This window comes from Vombatus ursinus, unplaced genomic scaffold (assembly GCF_900497805.2).
Source record: "Vombatus ursinus unplaced genomic scaffold, bare-nosed wombat genome assembly UNPS02015175.1, whole genome shotgun sequence".
Taxonomy (NCBI): Eukaryota; Metazoa; Chordata; class Mammalia; order Diprotodontia; family Vombatidae; genus Vombatus; species Vombatus ursinus.
This window is the reverse complement of record NW_020954953.1, coordinates 5450728-5466325: the sequence shown is the minus strand read 5'-3', so window position 1 is coordinate 5466325 and position 15598 is coordinate 5450728. Positions and strand designations below refer to the sequence as shown.

The 15598-nt window shown below is 36.4% G+C and overlaps 1 protein-coding gene across 1 annotated transcript in view; it reads right to left on the bottom strand.

Moving 5' to 3' along the window:
* Positions 1 to 15598, bottom strand: part of LOC114031462 (AT-rich interactive domain-containing protein 1B-like) — a 550161-nt gene that overhangs the window by 77344 nt on the left and 457219 nt on the right. The window contains 1 exon segment of the mRNA XM_027846531.1: positions 8426 to 8605. Within this exon segment, the coding sequence (XP_027702332.1) occupies positions 8426 to 8605 (180 nt within the window).

Genomic DNA, 15598 nt, shown 5'->3' with positions numbered 1-15598 from the left:
AGTTTTTGTTTTTATGACTGTTCTTTACTGGTTCTCCTATTTGTCTGATCATTCCTTCCTAATTTCCTTAGCTGGATGTTCAACCATGTCATGATTAAGAAAAAAAAAAAAGCCTCATGAGGTTCTGTCCTGGGCCCTCACCTTCTTTACTCTTCAGACTCTCACTTGGTCATTTCACAAGCTCCCATGGGTTCAATGATCATCTCTATGTAGATGACTCAGAAGTCTACTGGTCTAGACCTAGTCTCTGTCCCATATTACCAGCTGTATATTGGAGATTCAGAAATATGCGCCACCCAGGTATCTCACATTCAATACAGTAGGAACAGAATTTACACTCAAAAATCCATCCCTCTTCTGAACTTCTATGTTACTGTCACGGGCACCATGCTCCTTTGAATCACCCTCACCTTCAACTTCAGTGTCCCCTGAACTCCTTACTCTCACTCACTCTGCACATCAAAGGAGCTGCTAAATCTTGCAATTTCTTCCTCCACTGCCTCTCTTACATATTCTCCCTTTTCACTACTCACAGCCACTACCCTAGTTCAAGCTCTCATTACCTTTTACCTTCTACAAGGCTCCCTGCCTCAAATTCCACCAACACTACAAATCCCATTCACTCTCCACAGCCTGGGGACTGCCTTGGCCCCCCCCCCCCCCACTTCATAAGCTTCCTGTTAAGGGTGAGATTAAACAGCAACGTTTGTTTGCCACGTAAAGCTCACTCACAACAAGAAACTTTTCCATATTCCTAGTTTTTAATACACTGCTCTTCCCCACACACTCTACAATCTAATCAAACTGTCCTTCTCTCTGGCCCTGACAAACACTATTCCATTTTCCATCACCTACACTATAGTGACTGTGCTTCTCCCCTGCCCTCTATTTCTGGGATTTTCTCGCTTTTCAACTCCGCCTCGAACGAAAGACTTCCTTTTAAGACGCAGTTACTTCCTATAGTCTTTCCTGGTCCCCTCATTTATTGATTCCCTCCTAAGGTCACTTTCCATCCCCTGGGTATTTATCGCCCATGCCTCAATTTTATATATAGATAGAGATATAGATATAGAGATATATATCTCTATATCTCTATATCTCTATCTATATATATCTATATATGTACCTTTCTATCATCTATTTCTCTCTCCATCATCTTTCCATTTATCTATCTAGATAGAGATATACATTGCCTCCCCCATAAAAATGTAAGCTCCTTGAAGGCAGGGGCTATTTTTGCTTTTGATTTAAATCCCCCATACCTGCCGTAGCGCCTGACACATAGTAAGCATTTATTAAATGTCTGTTAAGTTTTTGCATAGATTTATTTATTCAATCAAGATTTGAATGCTTCTGGATTGAAGGCATGGGTATAGACTCCCAAAGAGGATATAAAGATGTCTAAGATGAGGACAAGAAATCTCCATTTTTGAACAGGATTTTTATGTTTGTATAAACTAACACAGAATGTTAAAAAAAAAATCACACCTACAAAGGCAACACAAAGGAAAATAAATGATGAAAAAAGTGAATGGTGCTGTTAAAGCAACACCAGGAGCACTGATACTCAGACGGCACAGAAGATAGTGATGAAAGCTAAGAACAAAAAGGACCAAAAAAAAAAAAAAAATCTATGTAGAGGCCAACAATCAATCCCTGGAGGTGGGGGCAGAATTATGCAACTCTTACTTTGCTTTTGTTTTTGCAGAAAAGAGAGAATCAACTTTGACTGAAAAGTATGGAAGCAACTTGGTTAACAAAAGAAGATGCTGATGAGAAGAGATACTAAGACTGCCCACCAGGTCCTCTCAATGAATTTGAGTCTCCAGGCTTGGATGAACTATATCACCAGAAAGAACCAGTGGACTAGACTGAGTCACCACTGATGATCTCTGAAAGTCATGCAGAGTAAATGAATGAGTCTTGCAGCACTAGAGTCAGACAAACAGTACTCATTCTGGAAATGAGGAAAGAAAATAGGTTGGTTCAAACTAAAGGCTAATAATCTTGATTTCAATTCCTGGAAAAATTTCAGTACTGTAATTTTTTATTAATATTAATTATGAGGGGAAACAAAGGGGAATAGCACCTAGATGTGATGGACTCTATGCTAAGTGCTTTACAAATATGATCTTATTTGATCCTCACAAAAGCCCTGGGAAGCAGGTACCATTATCATCTCCATTTTATAGTTGAGGAAACTGAGGCAAAAAGATTAAGTGACTTGTCCAGGGTCACACAGTTGGTTTAAGTGTCTGAGGCCATATGTGAACTCTGGTCTTCCTGATTCTAGGTCTGGGGCCATACACAGCACCACCTTAACTGCCTCAAAGGGATGCTTTGAAGGTTTCAGGAAGTGAACCAGCGATCAATATGAGCCATTTTGGTCTTATCAAGACCATGTCATGCCAGTATATAAGCTCATTTCCTTTTATCAGGTTTAAATGGAATGGTTTGAGCCAGGGCACACCAAAGGCATTCGATTTCATGACATATCTTCTACCCCAAGAAGCAGGACAGTATAATGGAAAGTACTGGACCTCAGAGTAAAGAGAGAACTGAGTTCAGTTCCCGCATCTGACGCTTTCTAGTCACATGGACACAGGTAAATCACTTCCTTGAACCTTATGTAATATGTAACAAGGCAACAATGATAGCCACAGCACTTACCTAGAAGGATAAATAATTGCATGGAAAAGTCATTTATCATCAAGACAACCTTATGTGTAAGTGGAAATACATGATATAGATGACTGTACTAGCTGGTGGATTTGAAATCAGATGAAGAGAGCCCCAAGAGGAGTGATTAATGCCAAGCAGGAGGATTGTATGGCTCTGTCCTTAGTCCTGTTCTAATCAACATTTTGGTCAACTGCTTAGATAAAGACATAAATAGAATGCTTATAAAATCTTCAAATGCCAAGAAGCTTGCGGCAACTACTAACATGTTGGCTCGTGGGCTCATAGTATTAAACAGAATTATGTTAGAAAAAAATCCCAATGGGCTAGATAGGCAGAATCTAATAAGATGAAATTAAATAGGGATCAACACAAAATCCTAGACCCAAATGTAACAAAAACAATTTTGTGATCAAAGAGGTGGGGACTATGGCCAAATAACACTTCGCATGAAAAAGACCCAGAGGTATTAGGACTATAGTAATAATTATAATAGTATCAATGGCTAGCATTCATATAGTACTTTGAGATTTGCAAAGTGCTTCACATTATGTTATTTCACCCAATTCTCACAACAATGCTGTGAATCAGGTGTTATTATCGTCCCCACTTTTTTCAGATGACAAAGGTGAACCTGCGAGAGGGTAAGTGACCTGTTCAGGGTCACAGAACTAGAATGTATCTGAGGCAGGATATGAACTCTGGTCTTTCTGACTCTATGCCTGGTCATCCACTGTGTGACCTAGCTTAACGTGAGTCAACAGTGTGACAAAGGAGCCAAAAAAGCTAACACAATCTTGAGATCCCTACTAGAAAAAGAATATTAAGGAAAGGGAAGTTATTGTTCCAATATACTCCCTTTCCTGCCAGACCACATCTGGTGGGTTATGTTTAGTTTGGAGTGATTCATTTTTCAGGAAAAGCTGGACGACATCCAAACTAGCTGGTGACAGCACTTGAAATGGAGCCATTTTAGGTTAAGTGGAAGGAATTTGGGATTCTATACGGAAGACCATTCTCTCTTCCTTTTCAGTTTCCTTTTCTGTATTGTCTTTTCCCATAGACTATAAGCTTCCTGAGGGCAGGCACTGTCTCTTTTTTCTTATTTGTATCCTCAGCACTTAGCACAATGCCTGGCACATAGGAGTTTTTTTTTTTGTTTTTGTTTTTTTTTTTAAGATCACTTGTTTTAGATGCTGCAGATGAAGTTTCTCTTTAGGTTGGAGTCTGATGAGGTAACTTCTGAGGTTCTATTATTATATATACCACGAAGAATAGGACAATCAAATAATTAACTACTTGGTAAGACAAATATTTTAGTGGATTAAAGCTAGACCTTAAGAACCCATTTAAGTGGACAGCCAAGAAGTGGGAAGATCATTACCATGGAGGCTCCCTTGTTCCTCTGATATGCTACAAAACTCATGCAAAGTTGCTTGACTGCTCACATACTATGGATGGAATGGGGAATCCCCAACCCTAATCCCTTCAGGGAGATGAAGGACCACTGGCCCAATCAATGGTCCTTACCATCTGCCCTGCCTCTATACTCCCTAGATTACTGTTCTACTAATGTAACCTGAACACCTGTAGACCTTGCCATCCACCCCTACAACTAGACTCTTAGAATATCCAGATCTTTCCACTTGCCCAGAAACTGAACTTTCTTTTCTATGTTGTCCCTTTGACAATTACAGTGTGAGCCCCTTGATTGCAGGCACTCTCACTTCAGTATTTGTATCCCCAGGGCTTAGTACACAGTAAGTACATAATAGGGGTTTTCATTTATTAATATGCTACATAAGTGGTTAATAACTTAATGGTTAATAAATGTACTTAGTAACATTTATGACTCTTAAAAATGACTAAATACCCATTTTAGCATTCCAAAATCATGAATTTTATAGTTCCATCATCTTCAGGAAGTTATTCAAAATGAGTTACTGGTATCATGCAAGAGACCTATTATTCTTTTGGAGTGAAATCAGTTGGAATACTTTAGACCTCCGAAACAGATTCTACTATTAAAAATGAAAGCTGACTAAAGAAAAGGGACTAAGTCCTACTGTTTGGGAAAAGCAGATTGGGGCACTTCTGCACATGTTTTGATCTACAGCAACGTTAATTAAATTACTGTTCTTAAGCACTGATTGTTACCTTAATAGCCTAAATTTGTTAAGTTGCAGGGTAAAAAGTGCCCAATATGCTGTTCAACATTTTTGTAAATGATTTGGATAAAGGCAGAGTTAGCATCCTTTTAATATTTGTGAGTAACACAAAGCTGGAAGGGATGGATAACAGAATGGTTGAAAGAACTGGGACAAAAAAAAAAGATATAAACAGGTCTTGTACTTAAGTTAAAAAAAAAAAACAACCCAATTACACAAGTACAAGATGGAGGAAAAATGACTAGACAGCAGCTCATGTGAAAAGGGGTTGAAGGCTTTTGCAGACTTTAGAGTCAATATGTCAATAGCATGACCTAATCATAAATTATCTGAGACTGTAATAATAGAATTAAGGTATCTAGGTGAGGGACAAGACAGTCTAATTACAAACAAGATCACTGATGTACCTGATCCAGTTTTGGGTACCATATCTTACAGAGAGACATAGTTTACTGGAGTGGACCTAGAGATGAGGAACCAAGATGTTAAAGAAACTTTAAACCATGTCCTATAAAAGTCGGTTGAACGAAATATTTAGCCTAGAGAAAAGAGCTAAGGAGAAGGAAGGGTGCTTGTGGTGAGAAAAAGATAAATAGAACAGGACACCCTATAAGGCAGTCAGTTTCTTGTCATTTGTGGTGCTGAAACAAACACTGGATGATCACTTTTTGGAGATGTTGTATAAGCAACAGCGTTTCCAAAAGAATGCATGACAATAAATGGATAAACCCCTAGTCAGTCACAGCACAAGGTAATTCCACATCTTCACACAAAGGGTCTCGATCTGATTGACACAGAGAGCGCTAATGCTTTCCTAGGAAAGAACTGTGGTAGAGCACCTGATGGACAGAATACAAATAACCTAGTCCAATATGAGTAGGAGTCGATTAAACGGATAAAAATAGGGCACACACCTTTAAAAAAAAATCTGTGAAAAGAAATGATCTTTGGAGTAATATCATCTTCTATACTGTTATAAACTCTACAGACTACTTCATAATACATAAAAATGTGAGAATTTATAGTCCAAACGGAGGAGAGGGAATCAATGACCTGTAAAAAATGTTAAGTAAGGAATAGCCAAGTTTAATAATTTCAGTCATTCAGCCAACATAAAACCTACCACACTCAAGGCATATTATGGGAAACACAAAGATGAAACAGACCCATTGCCCTGCTCTGAAGAAGTTTACAATCTAGTAGGTGAGATAAAACATGTAGAGTAAGAGTCATAACGCAAGGTAGGTGATACTCTGTTTTGCAAGACAGGTACAAAGGATGTGCTATGGGTTTTCGGAGGAGAGAGAATCCTTTTGGTTAGATGGGGTGAAAAGCTCTGGAGCAAAAATGTCAGTGAGTCTGTTGATAATCAATTGAGAGTTCTAACTCTCAGCTTATCTCCATGATAGCAGAAAAATACATTAAAATCTATTGGCATTGAATAGTCCTTTCAAAATAATACTTTCATCCATTTGTCCCACCAGGAAGTTTTGTTTTCCCAGGCAGCTTTCCATGACTCATGAAATGGAATTCAATACATAATTTTCTTAACAAAGATAGGGAAGAACTTTGAAACTCAAGAAATGAAAATCATTGGTTTTCTAATATGTTATTTAAAATTTTAATGTGACTATAGTATCTTTCTACAGGATTGTTCCTTGTTCTTATGGTCAGATAGGAACATATAAAAAAAAAAGAGGAAATATACAAGTATCCAGACCACTATGCCTAACTTTATGGATAGACTCCAGTAAGTAAGACAAAACGGTTAGATTTGTAGAACTCAAAATTAGTGTTGAACAGGATTTAGGGTGATAAATGACCTTAGGAATCATCTCATGCTCTCTCTACTCATTTTGCAGATGAGGCAAGTGAAACTCAAAAAAATCAAATAAATTACCTGAGGTCACACTGGTAGGAAAGTGAACAATCAAACCCAGGTTCCTTGCCTTTAAGTCTGTCCTTTATATCACAGTCATTGAAATGACTCAATAAATGTCTACTTTAAAATGTCCATGAAATAGTGGTGGACATGACATGTCTTCAACATAAACAGACAACCTTGTTATGAAGATCATAGATTGTCTAAGAATTCCCTATCCCGTCCTGATCATCTTCATTTGATATTATCGAGTATTTTCTGGAGACTTTAGTTAACTATGGAAAATGAGTCCAGTCATCCCTCTGCAAATTACCTTTCAATGTCTGATGTAAACAAATACATCATAGCTAATGACCTCAAGAATCTATAAAATAACTTTAAAAACACAAATTCTCCCAAACCTCACTGACCTGATTTTAAAATGCATGTGTGTAAGCTCTGGGAATATGGTACAGTGGAATCAGAGAACCTCACTTCCAGCCCTCTCTTGGTCACTTAGTAGCTATTATGAATGATGCTCAGCTATTGATTCAGTCCTGGTTCTAGTGAACCTCTCTTTCTTTCAGACAAAGGTCTCCCTATGTCACTCAGGCTGGAAGTGCAGTAAAAATTCACAGGTCTGATGCCAATACTGAATGAAAATTGTGTCTGGCTACATTTTCTCAGTCCGAGGCTAATTTACCCGTCCCTGGATAGCCTGGGGACCCTCTGATAATAGGAGGTGTCCCATGTTGGTCCCAGACTTAGTATGGACACCCAATGACCTTTACCACTGTTGCATTTGAGAACTACTAAATTCAAGCAGTAGACAAGTCTTAGCATCACCTAGTAACAGGGATAATTGGTATATGCTATCATACCTTCTCATTTCTAGAATGAGAACACTGCACTGGACAGTCTCTAATATCTTGTCAACCTCTAAACCTATGACCCATCTGCCTCTGAGATATCTCTCAAGCACAGAAGAATTTGTATTTTCCTACAACATCCTTCAGTTTCTCCCCTGAAAGGCATGAAAGAATCTATGAATTTCTCATTTTTCTATGAAGGTCAGAAACTCATGAAAACATCTAACAGAAGATTAAAAAGGAATATGGGGTGGGGCTTTTCTTGGATAACAAGGAAAAAAGAATGTATAAGTACTGGTAGGAGGAAAAAGTAACTTAGACCCGAACAATAAAATTAAAGTTTAAATTATAAACGATTTGGGAGCTGGACCTGTGTCTTTTATACACCAAGAACAATTTCATATTTATACACTTACTAGCTATGTAACCTTGAGCAAATCACTTAACATCCCTGGGCCATAGTTTTTCCATCTGTAAAATGAGAGGACTGAATGAGATGGAATCTGAGGTACCCTCCTGTTCTGAATCTATGATACAAAGTATAAATGCGAAACAGAAGTTTTATGAGGATCAATCCAAAATAATTTCTGCTCTCTCTTAACACTTAATTTTGGACCAATGAACAATCTTACATTCCTCCAAATTTAACACAAAAATAAGTGTTTTAACAAAATATGATGTTTCTAATAAGATTATTAAGATTACTGAGTTTTATATCAATAATTTGGGGGGACGATATGCATGTATATATGTGTCGACACGTATACATAACATGTACGTATATGTGTTTACATATATACACACACACACAACACATATACATACTACTTAATTTTTTTTTTTTTTACCTTGTGGTCCATATTGGCTCATCTGAGGACCATAAGCCCCACTCGAGTTACTCTGTTGAAAGCTACTGATTCCAGGATGTATCTGTCCTCCAGGGGAAGGATGAGGTGACATAGATGGTCCAGTTTGTTGAGGCCCATACTGAGACATCTGAGGGTTCCTTTGTGTGCCTGTCATAAAACCTAGAAGGAAAATGAGTGTAAAAAAGTATAAATTGACATATCATAAAACTTTCACATATAAAATATAAATCTTGAGTTGCAGATGAACTTTTCCTTTTAAATGAGACTTCTTTATGATTCTTGACACCTGATAATGTACCAAGGACAAACTTCAACCAACTTTCTTGCTTAGAAATCTCGTGGACTAGAAGATAAGCGAGACTTAACAGAAAGTCATCTAAGATGGCTCAAGGCAGACTCAAATCCTGAATCTGGAGGTGAACCTAACGGCTGCCCCAGAAGAGGGAAAACTCTTTTACAGCTCAGTGCACTGTAGATAGGGACAAAAGAATAGCACATCTAACTCAATCAACATTTCATTATATCTGAAGCTCCAACAAAAAACTGCCAGGATCAAATTGCTTCTTGGAAGAAGAATTTCGTTAAGCCCCCTGAATATCCTTTCTTTCTTCTTCAATGTCCCACAGACACACCATATTTAATTCTACTGTGACCATTTTAATTATGTTATGATTTCCACTCAGATCTCCTACCTGAAGCCATCCTTATCTTCCAAGGCATATCAAAATGATTCTTTTTTGCAGGAAGCATTACTCAACCACTCTAGTCCACAATGATATTCCCTAAGCCCCCATAGCATTTGCTGTCCACATCATTCAATTTGGCACAAAAACAGCTTATTAATGAAATAATCAAGTAGGACTGATTCAAAAGCTTTAATCAAGTTCAGAGATATTATATATATTTCTTTTCCCTCATTAACAAGACTTCTAATAGAAAACAAAATGAAATTGGCCTGAATATTATTTGCTTTTCCATAAAACTTTATGTTCTTCCCAGTGTCAGCAAAATGATGATTTGTTCTAACATTTTCCCACGTATTTTAGTTAAAGCTGACTGGCACAAAACTTAGTGCTATCTTTTATTACTTCATTAGCAATGGTTCTTACGTTTGCCCTTTCCAGTTCTTAGTTACATTGTTGTGTTACAAACAAAGGGAAGCGGAGAATGGGATGAGTGCTCCCATAAAACAGAAGCAGAGAGCAGGATCTATTAGAAACCAGAATCCAACAATATTTTGTTTACAAGGGACACACTTGAAACAGAAAGACACACACAGAGTTAAAATAAAGGTCTGGAGTAGAATCTAATATGCTTCGGCTGAACAACAACAAAAAGAAGGGCATGAGTGGCAATTAACATCTCAGACAAAGCAAAAACAAAAATAGACCTAATTAAAAGAGATAATCGGGGAAACTACATTATGCCAAAAGGTACCACAGACAATGAAGTAATATTAAAAACTTCTTTTGTACAAGTTTCTCTGATAAAAGCCTAATTTATCAAATACATACTGTGTATAGAAACGAATCCAATTTACAAAAATTAAGAACTCTTCTCCAGTTGATAAATGGTCAAAGGATACAAACAGGCAGTTTTCAAAAGAAGAAATCAAAGCTATCTAAAGTTATATGGGAAAAATGCTCTAAATCACTACCGATTGGATAAAGAAAAAAAACAACTTTGAGGTACCACCTTACTCCCATCAGAAATGACAAATGCTGGAGAGGATGAGAAAGAATGGGTACACTAATGAACTGCTGGTGGAATACTGAACTGGTCCAACCATTATGGAAAATGATTAGGAACTATGCCCACAACTGTGCATACCCTTTGACCTAGCAATACTACCACCAGTTTGTATCCCAAAGAGATCAAAGGAAAAGGAAAAGGACCAGTTTTACAAAAATATTTATAACAGCTCTTTTTGTGGTGGCAAAGAATTGGAAATTGAGAGGATGCCTATCAATTAGGGAATGGGCAACCAAGTTGTTGCACGTGATTGTGATGGAATACGATTGTGCTATAAAAAAAATGATAGGTGGGGGTAGTTTCAGAAACATATGGTAAGACCTATGTGAACTGATGCAAAGTGCAGTAAAAAGAAGGGGGAAATCACTGTGTATAGTAATAGCAATGTTGTAATGATGACAAACTGTGCTAGATATGGCTATTCTGATTTCAAAGGACTCATGATTGGAAAATGCTATCCACCTTCAGAGAAAGAAAACTGATAAACTCTAGGTACAAACTGAAGCTCATTTTTTTCTTTACTTTCTTTACTTTTCTTGCTTTTTAACAAAAATATGGTTAATATAGAAATATTTTACATGATTTCACATGTATAATTGATAAAATATTGATTGCCTTCTCAATGGCAGTGGGAAGGAGTATGGAAAAAGAAGGAGAGAACTTGGAACTAAAAATTTTAAAAGAAAAGAATGTTTAAAATAAATAACAAAACAGAAGAAAAAAAAGGGCAACAGGCTAAGAATATGGAAGCTGAGGTTTGGGTGCTGTCTCTACCACTTATTAGTTGTGTGTGAATAATAACTTATCAGAGGCTCAGTTCCCTGATCAATAAAATGGTAATAACATTTAAACTATGCTAACTGTTCAAAGGTTTGTTGTAAGAAAAGTCTTTCGCAATCTTCTGCAAACTTTAAAGTGTTACAACATATGAACTATTATTCTGTGATCAGAAATGCTGATAGTGCTGTTAATAATCACTGGGAAATCAGGAAGAACAAATTTTAGGGATAAAGGATGACCTCGGTTCTGAGCATGGTCAGTTTGAGGTTTTTGTGGGAAATAGCCACTAGGCAGTGTGAAGACCAGATCCGGTGCTTGGCAAACAGTGGAGGTTTCAGATTCATATTCAAGGAAACCAGTGAATCAAAAAGCATTTATTAAGTGCCAATGAGTACCAGGCACTGAGAATATGGAGGTTCTATTCTAATAAGGAAGAAAACATACCCATTCATAGGTATATACAGAATGCACACAAAGTATGAGAAGGTGCCAAATGGTCTTAGTAGAGAGAGCACTTTACTCACCTACAAGAATGAAATTGGGTGGCAGGTAGGTGGCACAATGGATAGAGCACCACCTTTGGAGTAAGCAGGACCTGAGTTGAAATCTGGCCTCAGACACTTGACACTTACTAGCTGTGTGACCCTGGGCAAGTCAAGAAGAAGACAAAGAAGAAGAAGATGAAGACAAAGAAGAAGAAGACGATGAAAAAGAAGACAAAGATGAAGAAGGAGGAGGAGGAGAAGAAAAAGAAGAAGAAGGAAATCATAGATCCAGGCCCTAGAGCTATATACCATATCATGTACATATATGTACACACATGTGTTTTTGAGTGGAGAGATGTGGATGGAGCATGGGACCTGGAATCTGGAAGACCCAAGTTCAAATGTTGCTTCAGATACTTCCTTGATGTTTAACACTAGTAAAGTCACTTAACTTGAATCAGTCTCCTCTTTTGTAAAATGGAGATAATAATAGCACCAATTTCCTAGGGTTGTTTTGAGGATAAAAAGAGATAAGAATTATAAAGCACTCTACAAACATTAAAATATTATATAAATGCTAACATCATCATTGTTGTTGTTGCTGTAGTTAGAAAATAACAATGACCATCCAGCTAGGATTATTTTATGAAAATCATTTATACTGGCATAAGGCTTTGCTAAAAGTAACATTTAAAAAACCCTATCTCTGCTAATATCATAATCATACCATGAGAGGTTAAAACAAAAAGGTTACCGGAAAAAAACATTTCTACCAAAGGTAGAGAATATATAGCCATTTTAGTGTCTCTTATTCAGAAATAAAGGGAAGCTTTAAAAATTGCCCTTTTCAGACATAAATAAATTAATTAAAATGAAAAATGGTGCCTGGATTTCTTTGGTTAATGGTATTCCTTTTACCTTTAGCATCTTGTACAGATTAAATAAGATTAATTATCATGGTTAGAGTCATGTGTTTGTGTAAGTGTGCACATGTGGGTGAATATCCTGGGGATGTTTCTTGATGCCTTTAGTTTTACTAATATGGAAGACTTTGAAAATTCCTTTTTTTCATTAAAATGATTTCTGAAAATAAAATCTGAAAACAGATTTTTCTATTTCCACCGATGTGCCAGTTGCTTGTGTGGCACTGTTTGTTTCATTTAGAAAGCTGTTGTAAAATAGCAGCTTGTTCCATGGCTTCTGAATAGACAGACTGGCAGCTGTGAGAATCCAGCTGTATTTTAAAAAGGTGAGAAGCTTTTCCCTTAATTACAAACCATCTGATTATTTTTTTTATAAAAGCAAAACTTCCTAGTAAGTGAAACTAAAAAAATGGTAAATATGTATATGTGTGTGTGTGTGTGTGTGTGTGTGTGTGTGTGTATATATATATATCTCCTTTTAAGTATTGTAGACAGGAATGCAAAATACATACACATTAAAGACCATAATATATTACACAAGTATGCCCCATTAAAAAAGAAAAGAAAGAAAAAAAATGTCCCATATACAAAAATCCTAACTCAAAAACCAGCAATTGGGGGCAGGCTCATATCACCTTATAAAAGTTTTCACTACAGTGAACTTTAAAATGCCACTTTCAGATTACACATACACTTCAAGAAATATATGTAATTCATAAAGTGAAGTCAACTTATATTTTCATAAAGTTTATAAACTGACTATTTCAGACGCATTAAGCATAATTTTCAAAGTGTACAAAAAATTGGAAAACACAAATAAAGAACCATATTGCTTCTGTCTTCTATGCTTCACTGTAGCCCAATGCTAAATTTTCATACATACATAGAATACAACATGACTCAAAGAGTTGTTTCAGTTGCCATGTAGGTAAAGAAAGAACTGGGTATTCTCAGGAAATACTTGAACAAAGTGAGTTGACACAGTACTCATACTACCTCTTTCATAGGATTGTTGAGAAGAAATATCTTGGTAATGCAAAGAAGTTAAATTTAAGATTATATATTGATTTAAAAACATTGGCCTAAGAGATTCATAGCTGAGATTTCAAAATCAGAAGTAAAAACTATTCTATGTTCTTTGTGATATACAGAGCAATGTGTTAGGGGATAATGGAGTTGTGTTGGCATGTGTGTGTATGTATGTTTGTGTGAGCGTGTGGGTACGTACATGTGTATGCACTGAAGGTGAGGTAAAAGAGGTCAGTAATGTATTACTTCCTAATTCTCATGAAAGAAATGGAAAACAATGACAAAACATCACAAGAGATGAATATTAGGCAATATACAGTCATCTAGAAGTTATTATCTAGAGGTCATTTAGCCATCAACCTTAACTTTAAGAAATACTGGTGAGAAAACTAATACAATAATCACTAAACAAAGCTCATGCATGCCCCTCATAGGACAGTCCCATAGTCTTTTAATTAGAACCTACATATCTGTATTTAAAAAAATTCTGAAAGTTTTGTTATTTATTATGTTAAATCAAAGCAAATTAGAAACAGCAGACTAGTGGGGCAAGGAGGATTAGGGAAGGCAACCATTATCCCTGTGCAGGGATAATGACAACAAAAAGTTAGAGGTGACAGCAAAAGAAAAGACAGAAAAATTCTTAGAAACATAGCACAAGAACTCAATAAGCACAGCATTCAGGGCCCATTTAAGGTAGAAGCAAATAGTTCTGACCTCAAAGATCCCTAAAGGGGCAGCTAGGTGGTATAGCAGATAGAGCACCAGCCCTGCATTCAGGAGGACCTGAGTTCAAATTCGACCTCAGACACATAACACTTACTAGCTGTGTGACCCTGGGCAAGTCACTTAACCCCACTGCCTGACCAAAAAACAAACAAAAAAAGATTCTTAGAGTCACTATTGTATTAGGTACAATAACTGATACTTTTTAATGATAACATAGGTAATATATTTTTAAAAGGAATATTTTATTTTTCCCCAATCACATGTAAAGACAAATATATTAATTAATAAAAAAAAAAATTCTGAGCTCGAAATTCTCCCTTCCTTCTTCACCTTCCCTCTCCTTTAGACTAACCCATATAACATTAAGAAAGAGTCCAATTATGTCAAATATAATCTGTTCAAAACAGCAACCAAATGTGATCAATTTTTTAAAGATTTAAACACATTGTTTAAAATAATTCTAAAGATATGGTATTTAAATAAGGAAACTTTAATCATCTGGAAAAATATACTAATGTGAGTGACCTCATTTATTGACAGTGACAGGTATGGGAAGTGTCGCTATAATCCTATGATTCTTCTTCCATATCTGAACTTTCTTCCAGTTATTCACATTAAAAGTGAGACAGATTGTGGGAACTGTGCACCCATGAGTCACGGTCTACTTCCGTCGTCGACCAGATGCATCAATCTTCAACATTCTCATCCTGGTTTGCTGAAGAATAATGACTCACCTAAGGTTATACTGTAATTGCTGATGAAGTGAAATGAAATCTACATCTCAAATGTCTTTCTTACTTCCTAATTCTCTTTTTATTACCGGAAATCACTGCTTTAACATGCAAATATTTTAAGGAGAAACAATAAAGCAAAAACTGAAAATAACATGCAAATAATGGAAAATAAGAGTACTTTCATTTTTTTAAGTTTTCCTTTCCTTTCAAGTTTCATGGTATGGGTTCTAAGTACTGTTAGTCTAGGTAGGGGAAGAAAGGCCAGCTACTACAATTTCTATTCAATGCTTGGACAAACCTCTCTATAGTATCCCCAGGGGTCAAGGATAATAATAATAACAATAACAATAATAACAACAATAACAATAATAATGATAGTGCTTTAATATTTTAAACTGCTGGAAATGTATTATCTTTTGATTCTTACAACAACCCCAGAAGGTAGACAGTATTGATTATATTTATAATATTATTTATGTTTGTATATATATAAATAATATTATTTATGTTTATAGGAGGTGCAGTGGATAGAGCACTGGGATGGGAGTCAGAACCAGATGAGTTCAAATCCCTTCTAAGACACATACTTGCTGTGTGAGCCTAGGCGAGTCACTTAACTGTAACTCATCTGTAAAAAGGGGATATACTAGTATCTACCTCCCAGGGTTGTGGTAAGGATCAAATGATAGAATACTTGTAAAAGTGCTTAGCACAGTGCCT